We start from the raw sequence: 13,370 nt of genomic DNA, 5'->3' as shown, positions 1-13,370 counted from the left end.
CTTAATACAAATAATTTAAAGCGAATTTAAGGCTATTCACTATCTCTGGTTTTATAATGATTTACGCTATCCGTAAGATCATGCGTAATTCTCGATAGAAGATTTTGATGAACCAAGTCTCATTTAATCTAGGACATACCTAAAGAGCTTTATTTTCTTTGAAAAAAATCGTATTAAAGAAGAGTATTTCTCGAGAATGATTTATGCACAAAAAAAAAAAAAAAATGTTTAAAAAGCCTTTTTTAAAAATTCAAGAAAAATGATTCTTCCTAGATCGAGTAATGTCCCTGTAGAGAAATCTACAATAATTATTTCTTAATCATTCCCATACGAGCCAAATTTAAAAATATATGTATTCAGCATTTAGATCATAGATTTTAAGATTTCATTTCGTACAGTATACATGTTTTATAATACTTGGAAAAGAGATCATTAAAAAACAGTTATAATGATGTATAAGTTGTAATTAGAAGAAGATGCATTACAAAACACATATACATTGAATAAATTGTATAGTTTAATGTAAGCTTATATTAGATTAAATAATTTATACAATGTGCAATACCGAAAGAAAATAACCTAAGAAGATAACAAACCCAAGGTTTGTAAACATATTTGTGCAGCTTCTGCTTTAGCTTGCTTCTTGTTAGGACTAGCGACGCTTGGTTTATATTCAATACCATTTACTTTTACCTGTAGAAATATAATGGCACATTTATATAATTTTGAAAATTTATTGACAACAATTGTCAAATAGAAAATATATATATATATAGAAGACATACTTTAAAGAGAAAATTTTTTCTATGATCTGGCCCACACTCGAAGCATAATTCGTAGACAGGAGCACCAAGTTTTCTTTTCGAACAATACTCTCCAAGAAGTGATACTGGATGCTTCCCTTTATACCAATTATCGATTATCATGAAATATTTAAATTATAAATAATATAACACATGAAAAATCATTTTTATACCTTCTAACGTTTTAATAGCAGGTACTACCGGTTTTGCCGTTTTATTTGTCTTTTGTCCAATGTCTTGTTCCGAAATAAGACCTCTTTTATCTAATTTCACTTCTAGCTGTAATGGTTCCAATGTACCTTCCTTATTTTTACCCAAACCCTCACCTGGTCGCCATCCCATCTTTTGTAATAAAGCCATGCCCATACCACCAGATACAGGTTGTGCAGACACTAATTGATCCTAAATAATTTCTTTTGTGAAACACTTAAGTATCATAATTAATAAGAAGATAAGTAAATCAATTTTGAATATACATTAACATATATCTTTTTAAGCTCACAGAGTAATATGATTTTTATAATAATTCATTATTCTCAAAATGAATGTAAAATCAATACAAAAATCAATTGTGTGTGTTATACCCAACCATGACCAAACCTTTATATGTCTGTAGCTCAATATAATTAAAAATAATTAGAATACGTGTATATACATGTAAATATTCACATCAATATCTTTTATTAAACAATATTTATTTATTATTTAACCCTAAATTTTATAACTTTTTTTGGGCAAGCATACTTACCAATAAAATTAAAAATCGGACATCAGGCTGCTGACGTTATGTCTTCTGTGAGGTAGCTATGTGCCTGTAACAAACCCTCAGGTGGATGCAGACTAATGCTAAATATCGCAGCTTTATCGTTAAAACAAAATGATTAAAGTTTCTGGATCCTATGGTATAAAGCTGATGATAGTTAGCAATAATCTCACAAGAGATCACAAGTCGAAGTAACTATTAATAATCGCACAATTTTTCTTATATTTATTATTTGGAAAGATTTTTTTCTCTCTCTCTCTCTCTCTCTCTCTCTCTTTCTCTCTCTCTCTCTCTCTCTCTCTCTCTCTTTCCTTTTTTCTTTTTTTTTTTTTATTTACCTATTAAAATATTTAGAGAAATAATGATTCTCTTGTGTTCCTGCAGACACAGAGTCCACCCCTACTTAAGAAGTGGTCTGTGCCTACATCACAGTCATCAGATCAATAATGACTTACTTTATTGATCTTAGCTAAGACTGTACCTGAAAACTTGTTACAGGCAATATCAATCAGTGTATAAGTAAAAAAGTAACAAGCCCTATGTATGATATGATGACTGATATGATATAATAAGAAAAGTTCTCCAATATTTGAAATCATATGTAGCCAAGTTTTCAATTTAGTCTTCTATTACTTAGATTTGCTATTATCAGAAGAAGAAAAATTTACTTAATCTAGCAAGATTCATCCTATGGGCATGTTACATTTTTAATATAAAAGGATAAAAAAAGAATTATAATAAAGGCCCATATGTTGTATCTTATGTAAGAAACAAAATGTGTATCATACACTCATACAATACGAGCCCTAGTTACTACAATACAGTTACCTTATGAGCCCATGCTTGATAACCTGAGGTAAGCTCAGCAGGTGAGAGCACTTTGGCACCTGTACTACCAGTAAACTGGCCTGGCATTTGTTTACTTTCTGCCCAGGTCCTCATCTATATAAAGAGGAGGGGGGGGAAAAAATGTAAAACGTAAAACATTCGTATAGGGATGATATGCACATATACGTAGCTGATACTCGAAATCAATGGAAAAAATATTGAATACCTCATTTTGTGCTCTATACATTTCATTTAAAGCACCAACATCGTTCGGATTTTCTCTCAGCTTTCTCATTGCAGCTAATCTCTGTGACACTATGGATCCAATGTCAACTGACTGCAATGATAAAGAAATCAAAAGTAACACAATTTGTAAAATAGAAAAGAGTGATTAATTTTTTTTTCTTTTTTTTTTTTTTTTTTTTTTTTTTTTTTTTTTTCAAGTATAAAAAAATGTAATACTCCTGCCATAGATGTTCGTGGAAAAACTACTGGCTGTATAGATTGTATTGATTGTACGGAACATGGCTTAGGCACTATTGGTTCAGTTGATACAGATGCTGGTACAAATGGTTTCTTTTGTTCTGGTTTTTTTGGTGTCACAGGGATCCATTCGCTTTCTTTATTAATTTTTAAAAAGAACGATAATAATATTAGAGTATTGGTGAAGATCATGATTGTTATTTCAAGAACAATAGGAACAACATTTAGTAAACTCACCAGTTTTTCTATGATGCTGACCACTAGATACAGGAAATTGTAGACGCAGTTGATTCGAAGATTCGGCTGTCTTTTCTTGAAATGTTTTTGTTGGCAATTGCTTTGCATTCTAAAAGCAAAAAATAAAATTAACATGAAATGAAATAATATTTACAAATCTATGCCATTAATTGAAAACTTTTTTTTAGACTTTAGGATTTTATAAACAAGACATACTCGGATATTCATAACGATAGGACTTGGCCTTTCTTTGAGAAGAAATGGATGATGAAAACCTTTTTCAGACTCGCTTCCATCTTCTTCAGAAGATAGATTAGATAATTCTCCTAATGCTTCAGATTTTGACAATGATTTACAAAAATCTATAAACAATGAAAGGTGTATGTAGAATTTCCTTTGTCAAAGGGGGAACAAAATATTGAGAATTAAAATTTTTCTTTAATAAAAATATAAACCTGTAAGTTCGTCCAGAAGCTTTTTTTTGTCAATTTCGATACGCTCTCTAGTAAAAAGAAAAATATTTTTTCAAGACATATGATTGACAAGAATATATGATTCATATAATAATGAAAATACTAACTTTCTTTCTTTACTCCTACTTCGTCCCCGTATATACTTCTCCCTACTCCTGTCTCTACTACGACTTTTGTGCCTCTTCCTTTCCCTACTTCTTCTCAAATCTCGTCGTTCAAAGCTTCTATCTCTATCACGTCTTTCCTTATTTCTATCAGAATGTTTATCTCTGTCTCTACTCCTACTACGATGGGAACGTGTTTGAGAATCTGATCTATTTCTTTCTTGTGAATGGCAACTTCGACTACGTTTGCTATTTTTGTTTTTAACTTTATTATATATTTTCATATCCTTGCGATCCTTGTCACTGTAATTTCTTGATTTCCCTGTTACTTCCATTCTTTTCTTTTCTTTTTCCCTTAAAATTAATCTAAGATCATTCCTAGATTTCAAGGGACCTGACAATTCAGATTTAAGCGTATCATCAGGACTCAATGTGGGAGATCTAAATGAATTACACGGTGGTGGTGTAGGACTTAATGTCGGTGTTCTATTATTATTACTGCTGTCTGTTAATTCACCATCCTCCATACGCGCAGCTTTTGCCTTTTCCTTATTCTCTATTTCCTTTACAGTTTCATTATAAACAATACTATTTTTAAGATCCTTTATAATGATTTTTCCTTGCACAGACTGTTTTGGTTTGTCTATATACAAAGTTAAAATATTATCATACATATAACTATGAATTATCCATGTTATAAGATATTAGGTAGAAAAAAGAACATCAACAAACCAAGAATTTTTGGTAATACCGATTCTTCAAATTCGTCATCTATTTTTTTTGGAATAGGTGGTAATTTAGGACTTTCAAAATCTCTATCTTCTTTACCATGGATTGTACATACGTTTGTAGATACGGTCTCTTCCTTTATCAATCCTACTTCTCTCAATTGTATATCATTAATATGCTCTTTATCTGAGACATCAACTCTAATATTTTCTTCTTCGGTAAGGGAAATATTAGCATCAACCTTTGCAATTTTGGGTTTAGGTTCATCAGATTCTGATGATTTGCTTGAATGTGATTCATGCTTGCGCTTAGACTTTTTCCTATGTTTCTTCTTTTTCTTACTGACTAAAAATACATAATTTTATACATACATATATACATATATATATATATATATATATATATATATATATATATATATAATCCTTTTAAAACCTTAACATTGATAATAAGAAGAAAATTTATATAAATTATAATTTACCAGTACTTTCTACATCACTATTGTTACTGTCCGAAGAACTGTGTTTAGATCTTTTTTTATGCTTTTTTTCCTTATGTTTATGCTTCTTCTTGCTCTTTTTTTTTCTTTTCTCCATTTGTGTTTTTTCCTTTTTCTCCGCTTTAACAATTGCATCTGGAACTTGTTGATCACTATTCTCTGGTGATACTATTCCCTCGTCTGCATCGAAGGTACTGAAAAGTTCTGTCAAAATTTCATTCGATGATTTTTCGGGCAAGCCCGGTTCCGATTTAATTTTGACGGCACCAACGCCTACGCTTGTAATTATATTCGCTATGTCAAATAGATCAGCCATTATTACATTGTCACGATTAATTTATATCACAAAGATGGAAATGCAAAGAAATCAGAAGAAATTCTTTTTCGAGTCACTCCTATTATTGATATAATTACACGGCAATATAAGTAAACTCTTTATTGGTTATGTAAAAGAATATATGAATTATTTTAATTATTATAATTCTAATCAATTCTACTATCGGTTTCTAATTCTTTAAATATGTATTCACATGAAATATAATCCATTAGAGTAATAATTCAAATGAGAGATCATTAGCTGACGTATTTTAATCATACACATCACTATCTTGATACTGCTAATATCGTACTTCTATCATTTTGCTCGTTTATATGTATATATATATATATATATATATATACATTCGTGATACAACCATTAAAATTAACCGATAGGAGGCGACACTGATTCTTGCTACGATCTATCGAAGTAGAAATCGAGAGTAAAATAGTCCTTCTTTTTTTTTAATTAAATAATAAGGATACAACTAACGGATGTCGACGTAATGTTAAATAATTTCGCATTATAAAAAAGAAATAGTATAAATATTTATCTTGGCGACTGTAAATTTATCTCTCAACTAGAGATTCTTGATTTAATATAAATAATAATATTTTGATGGATAGATTGAACTTCGATAAAGAATAAAAATAATGTTACTTAACCATTTATTGAAATATGTAACATTAGAGATGTAGTTATCTTCTGACAAGAGCCGGAAACCCAAAAGTTTCTCAACACATAATATATTCGAGTTGTTATTATTTCGAGACCAAATTCACGATCTGGGATTCGATTTGAGATTCGATCTTATATTCAAACTTTTAAGTTATGATTTTGCAATGTGATAAAATGTAAGAATTTGTAAGAAATATATTTGTATCGATAAATCTATGGGATTTTATACGGATTATTCTTCCATTTTAAATGGATGAAATGACATAAGACGACGTTAGCGCTCCTTAGCTAGAGGATTTTGAAATGGCGCAAGACTACGTTACCGGCTTTAAAGATTTTAATATGACGTAGAGGTATATTATCGATCCCAAATACGTTAATATATGTTTTATCTCCTGCGTATAATTTTCTAAAAACTCCTACTATTCTTATCCAATCAAAATAAAATAAATAATTCGTATTAAAATATTATTTACAGAAAATATAAAATACATTTTTAATATTTTATAAGAAAATAAAAGAATACACATCATTTTTCTTTTATATAAAATTTTAATATAATATAGATATGAATAATTAGAAATACTCTTACATATGAGTTCTTCTATCTGATTAATAGTTATTGTATAATACATATTAATAATACTTTTTAAGATAAGATTGCTGATATTACTAAATCTATTGGTTTTCGACAAATAGGACATTGAGATAAAGTAGATGCGCAATTAAGACATGAAACCATATGTTTGCAAGGTAAAAATACTATACTCATTTCGGCACTGTAACAGATTTTGCATAATCTTCCATCTTCCTCATATTTCTTTTTTCTCATAGAGTTGGGTGAATTAGAACTCGAGCTTTTTATATCATTGTTTTCGGACTTAGGATTATTCTCAAGTTCCTTTGATTCAGATACTTCCTTTAGTGATTGTTCCTCAAGCTTCTCGATGAATGGGATCAGTTTAATATTTAAAGTTACCTATGTAAAATATAAATTTTGTCAAAATAAACATATATAATGTACCTACATGTGTACATATAAAAGCAAACAAGATAGTAGCAAACAAAAGAGACAAAAATTGAATTACCTCATTGAATGATGATGATGATGATGACGTTACACATTGTCCCGTCACTGCATTCACATACTCTTTTCCTTTAGCCATTAAAAGATAATAACATTTTGAAAACCACTTGGCGTGTTGCTCCCATGGATCATCCTCCGGTTTCCAATCTTTTAATCCACCTCCACAGTGGAAGCACACTGTTTGGTCTTCTTTTCCGGTATAAAAAAATCCAGCTTCTGCTAATTGGTTCTTATCTGGTGGCAAAGGTTTTGGCCACGTATCAAAACTCCTTATTCTAGATTCTATACTGGCATATTTTAAATATGCTGGTGATTTTGGCCTTTCAAATCCTAAAGATCTTAACTTATTTGTTTCTTTATCGAACTTTGATTGACTTGTTAGATTATATATTCCACAAACATCTTGGCTACGAGGGTTTGGTAAAATTACTAAAGCAGGATCTGTACCGATAGGTACGTTACCACATGGAATATTTCTCACAAAGCGACAATTTGGTGAAGAACGTTCATGATCAACCATAGGAATATCTCCTTGCTCCCAATTATATAATTCTACCTGACATTCGAAACATTGTACTCGATCACTTTCACCCACGTAATAAAAACCTGCCGCTGCAAGAGTTGTAGGGTTTACAAATGAGACGGGCCATTTTCTAAAGCTTTTTAATCTGGCAGATTCAAATCTATAATCTAAATTATTAACTTCCTGATCTGTTTCTACGAAACGTGGTGATGGTGGTGGTAAATTTCCAGGTTTCTTAAAGTCCTCTAAATAGTTTGAATAAATATTTTGTTGGACGATATTTGTCATTCTTGTAATCAATTTTATTTTTGTTGTAATTCAAGTACTGTTAAATCTATAAAGAAAAAAAAAAATCGATAAATAAATAAAACATTTCTATAAACGTTAAATATAAATAATAATATAAAGGGAACGTCAATATTCTAAAGAAAATAAACTTGTTTGGTTACGTAAGATATATTTTCTTTACTAAATTTATATTAAAGTTATTATAAGTATAAAATCTAACATAGATGAACTATTGTCGGATCTACATACGAATGTATTTTAATAACAGATTATCATTTTCTTGAAAGATAAAAAATATCGTATTTAGGGTGATATCATGAAGCAATAGTCGGATAACTTGATAATACGTTCGATAAAATTAATCTTATTCGATAAAAAAAAATCTAAGAAATTAAGGTCTGCCTTCTTTGACAAGATAATATACATAGATTATTTGTCGTATCGAATCGGTGGTGAAATATAAAAAAAAAAAAAAAAAAAGAAAAAAAATATCCCTTTTCATTATCATCTATCAATATAAGTATATATTCAAAACGATCTATCAATTTGTATTACACATCAATTCGAGAAAATAGAATCCAATTGCAATACGTTCGATTTATCCAGTCTTAAATTCTTAACGCAAACGATTTTAATATATTGCAAACAAAGAAAGTCATATATATATATATATATATATATATATATATATATATATATATATATAGAGAGAGAGAGAGAGAGAGAGAGAAATGAATGTAATGTACAGTGACGTCCTATATTCGTGTAGTCGAGTAAGAGAATTATAGAGTATACAAACAGAAATCAAGAGGAAGTACGTAACCTTCGTACAACGAATTAAATGGGAAAAACATTATGAATCTTCTATTTTTCTTAGCATTTATCTGACACTTCTGAGAAAAAATACTTATGGTTAGAAAAAATATAAAGAAAAAAAAAATAATAAAAAGATAAAAAGATAAAGAGAAAAAGAATTTAGAAAAGCCTCCTGATAAAATATATCAAACGTAAAAATATCGTAATCTCGATGTATCTTAGATAAAGTACTTTAAGTATTTATTATCATTAATCTCTCGGAACAGAAAATTTTATCAGATGGAAAAAGAAAAAATGAAATTATCCTATACTACTCACCTTAACGATAATTAAGATGAAACAGCAATAACATATGAATTTTTTACAAGCAAATTGTTTTCGTTTAATGAAAGTCGATTTTACAGAGGGCTCTGTAAATTTATTCTTTGAACGGAATCAGTATTACCACCTCAAATTTTTAAATATAAGAAGTGAAGTCAGTAAATATTTAGAATAATTCCCGAAGATGTATACTGATCGTCTTCTGTTAATAATTATATATATATATACACATATACACACACATGAATTATGAGTATATATATATATATATATAAAATCTGTAAAAATAATACAATTGTATTTTAAGTACGTTTCTCTTAGGATTTTTATCGTTTCATTTGTACCTTAATGATCATAAAAATCAACACGTACTTTCTAGTGATTTTTTTTGTTTATATTTCTCTGAAAATATTTATCCCTTCAATAAATAATTCACAATATATTAATAACTTTTTACAATGGATAGAAAATGCATGAATAACAGATGTGTCGAGTATTTGTTTCCAAATCTATATTATATGATTTACAGAAATAAGCAAAACTGAATACAAATTGTCTGTCTTTACAGCACAGTTTACACTGACAGTTGGTGTGAAAATAAACGACAGACGTCGAAATCCGTGAAAACGACGAAAATTGTGATTTTCATAATTTTTAACTATTTTCAGCTCATAAAAACGTTAATCGACTTTAATGATATTTTAAACACGCATGTAATAGAAATAAAATCTCAAAGTGTCTTTTGTTCCAATTTTCATCAATTTTATCACCAGATAAAAAAGTTGTGAAAAGTGGCTTTACTTTTTTTTTCGTGATTTCGATTATATTAAATCTTAAAAATATTATTCTATCGTAAAAAAAATCTCGCTACGGTCTTTATAATATAAATCTAATGAAAAAGAAAAAGACAAAGATGACTATTGAGAAGTACAAATGAAACGTTGTATAAATTACTTATTCAAGAAATGCTTAAGAATGTTATTATTTAATATTTACCATTAAACAAAGAACTTGGACGAAGTCACTAGCACGTCTATTATCAAAAATGTGTTATACTCCATGATTGCAGACTGTTTTAAAGCTTGCTTATCAATGGTATAAAACAAAATTGATAATAGAGAGATAGCAATTTTATCATATAATCAATAAAAAAACTTAAAAACATATATAAAATATTTTTAACAATTTTCTCAAATTCTACCAAATTTCATTTGTAAAATTAATTAAATGACCTTCTACAATTGGAATTTTTTCATTTGCATATATGCTCCTTAAAAAAATTCATTGGCATAGCGCTTACTACTAAGCTATTTAAAGATATGCAAAGTGTCCGTTTGAAAAAGTATTGATTGAATTGACGTTTATTTATTTTTTACCTTTGTTAAACGTGTTTTTTTTTTGTTCAACGTCATTGAAATTTTGAAATTATCGTTGCCATATTGTTATCGATTTAATAATAAATAGTTATCTATTTGTCACTTATTGATCCGATAATATTGTTCATGTTGCATCTTTAGAAATATCAGAATGACACACTGAAGTAATTTGTAATTAATAAAAATACAAATTGTATGTGTTATCTCTATTCTAAGGAACCATTATTATCGATAAGTGATACGAACTGTGCATTACGCCTGTGTTATTTTGATACTATTATATGTACCGCTGGTAAGGTAGAAGAAAATTTCGATAAAGATCCGATAATTTGAAAATAAATATAATTCACATTCAATGTAAGTATATTATCTCGATTGATATTTGAAATGGTTAATTGTAATTTTATATTAAATTATGATAAAGAAATTTAAACATTTTATATAAATGATTTAACGGCGAGTGATATAATTCGCGATCAATGAAAATGGGAACTTATTGTTGACGTACACATATATGTACGTTATCGAAAAACCTCGACATATTCAGAAATTAATCCTTTTCTTTCGCGCGTTTTCTTGCGTCTCTTCTCACGAAATAAATCAACCGTTGAAATGCTCTTTCCGATCTAAATATAACTAAAGTAATGGACAACGTCATCAAATCAGACTTGCTCTCTTCCAAGTTTTTATCTTGGATTATAAAAGTACAGAAAACTGACAAATAATTGACATCGTTATGCTTTTTAAAATATAACCTATAAGTTTATACTTGTTCGTACATATATATATATATATATATATATACAATAATTGAGAAATAGTTTTATATTCTTTCGCTATATATAATATAAATTAAAAGCTTTTTTTCTTTTCCTTTTCTTCTTATTATCGCATCTCGAGTGTCGTTAGTTTCTTTCTATTTCAGCGAACTTTGGCTTTTGGCGAACAGTTCATAAGGTAAAAGTGCCTTCTCGGCACATCGACCTGCATCGAAAAATACGCTCACGTTGGTATACGAGTTTGCTGCCAACACGAAGAACGAACTTATATACGTGCACGCATAGAAGCATCGAGTAAGATCGATTTTGTCGAGTAGGACGAGAATAGAATGGTCGCGCATTTGATAGCAACGCATACTATACCATAGAACACGAAACCTTTACCATTTTCGTACTCCCTATGCTTAACTCATTTCATCCGTGTGCAAACAAATCCAACAAATGACAAAATCTTTCTTATTTACTTTTATCGTTGGCAATGTAAAAAGAGGACAATATTATTGGAAGGAAACATAACTCTTGAAACGAATATCGATTTATATCGATAGATAATTCTTACGCTACGTGCGTAAGATTACGAAGTTTATGAAAACAAGAAGGGAAACATGATACTGTCTCCATTAGAATTTCTCATTATTTCTATTTATTCGTATGAGAATTTTCCAAGATTTTTATTTGCGATAAGATTTACGGCTATAGTTCTACAGTGCGACGAAAAATAATAGCATGAATCTTCTCGAAAATGCGCGGCGCATCATTTAAGAATATTCCTTTGGCAGACTCCGTTCGTCTCGTTTCCTTCCCCCCGTCGATAGGGTACCAATTCGACGTTGGTATACAAATACTTTGCCGGCCGGCTCTCGCCGTATAAATGAAGTGGAAAGAACGGTGCGGCAGGCAGTTACTGGCGGTCGCTCGAAAGAAATAAAGAAAGTGAGCCACAGAAAAAAGACTTTGTTTAAAAGCTAAGAATCAAATTTGGTGCATCTTTGAAGACACGAATATACGATGTCTCTGGTACCATTAATTTTCTCCGATTGGTGGGAGGATTTGGATCGTCCTCATCGTCTCTTCGATCAAAATTTTGGACTCGGACTTTATCCCGAACAGCTAATTAGTCCAATTCCCTTGGAACAATTATATCTAATGCCAAGCCGAGATAGGAAACTAAGAAATCCTTTATTATATTATAGACCATGGGGTGAATTGTTGCGTAAAAATGAAAAGGACGGTACGTCGACGGTAAAGGCTGACAAAGATAAGTTCCAAGTGATTTTGGACGTACAACAGTTCAAACCCGAAGAAATAAACACCAAGATCGTCGACAAATGCGTCGTCGTCGAAGCCAAGCACGATGAGAAACAGGACGAACACGGTTGGATTTCGAGACAATTTACTAGGAAATATTTGATCCCTGAGCAATGCGACATAGATCAGGTATCCTGTAGTTTATCGTCCGACGGTATCCTCAGTATCTCCGCACCGAGAAAGAATAAGATGTTAAAAGAGCAGACCGAACGTTCGATAAAGATTGAACAAATTGGAAAGCCGATTATTCGAGAGAAAGAAGCAGAAAAGAAAAAAGAGAAGGAAGAGATGAAGAAGGAAGAGATGAAGAAGGAAGAGACAAAGAAGGAAGAGACAAAGAAGGAAGAGCCAAAGAAGGAAGAGCTAAAGAAGGAAGAACAAAAGAAGGAGGAAAAGAAATGAAAATTCAATTTGTTTTCAATTCTTCTTTCGTTTCTTTTTTTTTTTTTTTTTTTTTTTTTTTTTCCAAACACATTCATCATTATATTAATGTTTCTCATCTATCATTACTTTAAAATGTTTCTTTTTTCATAATCTTTCTATTTGTAAATGATATTAATATTAAATAAACAAACTTTATTAACTTCGTTGCACAGTTCCTTTGGCTTTTTTTCAATATCCTCCTCCTTGATAGATATTCGTATCATAAAAATAATCGAATACTTTTTCAAGCAAAGTAAACCATTCAAAGGTGTATCCACTATTGATTCTTAAAATTCCCTATGACAATGCACTACGTTCTAATTATATTTTCGTACAGATAAAATTTCTGCTCTTATTAAAATCTATTTAATAAAAAGAAATTCTTCGCGATAATTTTTTCTTCACGGCACGCGTTAAAAGATAATCGTATCGTTGATCATTATTATTGGCACAGAAATATAGAACTTTTATTATTGTTGTGCAGCGTCATCTTGGCACTTTCGACGGTACTGCCACCTAGCCAAGTTCATTTC

The 13,370-nt window shown here is 29.9% G+C and overlaps 3 protein-coding genes across 5 annotated transcripts; 1 reads left to right on the top strand and 2 right to left on the bottom strand.

The window, feature by feature from the left end:
- Positions 1 to 446: 446 nt before the first annotated feature.
- LOC124949459 (protein Son) lies at positions 447 to 5,555 on the bottom strand. Of its 2 annotated transcripts, XM_047494497.1 has the most exons (12): positions 4,902 to 5,555; positions 4,424 to 4,765; positions 3,695 to 4,334; positions 3,570 to 3,616; positions 3,331 to 3,476; positions 3,115 to 3,223; positions 2,857 to 3,014; positions 2,621 to 2,731; positions 2,395 to 2,508; positions 977 to 1,205; positions 786 to 901; positions 447 to 693 (listed from the first exon to the last, which is right to left on the bottom strand). In XM_047494497.1, the coding sequence occupies exons 1-12, from the start codon at positions 5,233 to 5,235 to the stop codon at positions 580 to 582; spliced, it is 2,460 nt and encodes an 819-aa protein (XP_047350453.1). In that variant the 5' UTR covers positions 5,236 to 5,555; the 3' UTR covers positions 447 to 579. The 2 variants fall into 2 exon arrangements, with proteins under 2 accessions (XP_047350453.1, XP_047350454.1); XM_047494498.1 differs by lacking the exons at positions 447 to 693; positions 786 to 901 and adding an exon at positions 1,552 to 1,615 and having other exon boundaries at positions 1,071 to 1,205; positions 4,902 to 5,554.
- Positions 5,556 to 6,448: 893 nt separating this feature from the next.
- LOC124949463 (putative inhibitor of apoptosis) lies at positions 6,449 to 10,050 on the bottom strand. Of its 2 annotated transcripts, XM_047494510.1 has the most exons (4): positions 9,948 to 10,050; positions 8,949 to 9,229; positions 7,005 to 7,860; positions 6,449 to 6,895 (listed from the first exon to the last, which is right to left on the bottom strand). In XM_047494510.1, exons 3-4 carry the CDS (start codon positions 7,812 to 7,814, stop codon positions 6,566 to 6,568), a joined length of 1,140 nt encoding a protein of 379 aa, XP_047350466.1. In that variant the 5' UTR covers positions 7,815 to 7,860; positions 8,949 to 9,229; positions 9,948 to 10,050; the 3' UTR covers positions 6,449 to 6,565. The 2 variants fall into 2 exon arrangements, with proteins under 2 accessions (XP_047350466.1, XP_047350467.1); XM_047494511.1 differs by lacking the exon at positions 8,949 to 9,229 and having other exon boundaries at positions 9,948 to 10,015.
- A 499-nt stretch (positions 10,051 to 10,549) lies between these two features.
- LOC124949560 (protein lethal(2)essential for life-like) lies at positions 10,550 to 13,012 on the top strand. Its single transcript, XM_047494827.1, has 2 exons — positions 10,550 to 10,684; positions 11,253 to 13,012. Exon 2 carries the CDS (start codon positions 12,115 to 12,117, stop codon positions 12,814 to 12,816), a length of 702 nt encoding a protein of 233 aa, XP_047350783.1. The 5' UTR covers positions 10,550 to 10,684; positions 11,253 to 12,114; the 3' UTR covers positions 12,817 to 13,012.
- Positions 13,013 to 13,370: the final 358 nt, after the last annotated feature.

This window comes from Vespa velutina, chromosome 5 (genome assembly GCF_912470025.1).
Source record: "Vespa velutina chromosome 5, iVesVel2.1, whole genome shotgun sequence".
Taxonomy (NCBI): Eukaryota; Metazoa; Arthropoda; class Insecta; order Hymenoptera; family Vespidae; genus Vespa; species Vespa velutina.
Note: the sequence above shows the minus strand (reverse complement) of the source record. Positions and strands in the feature narration are given on the sequence as shown.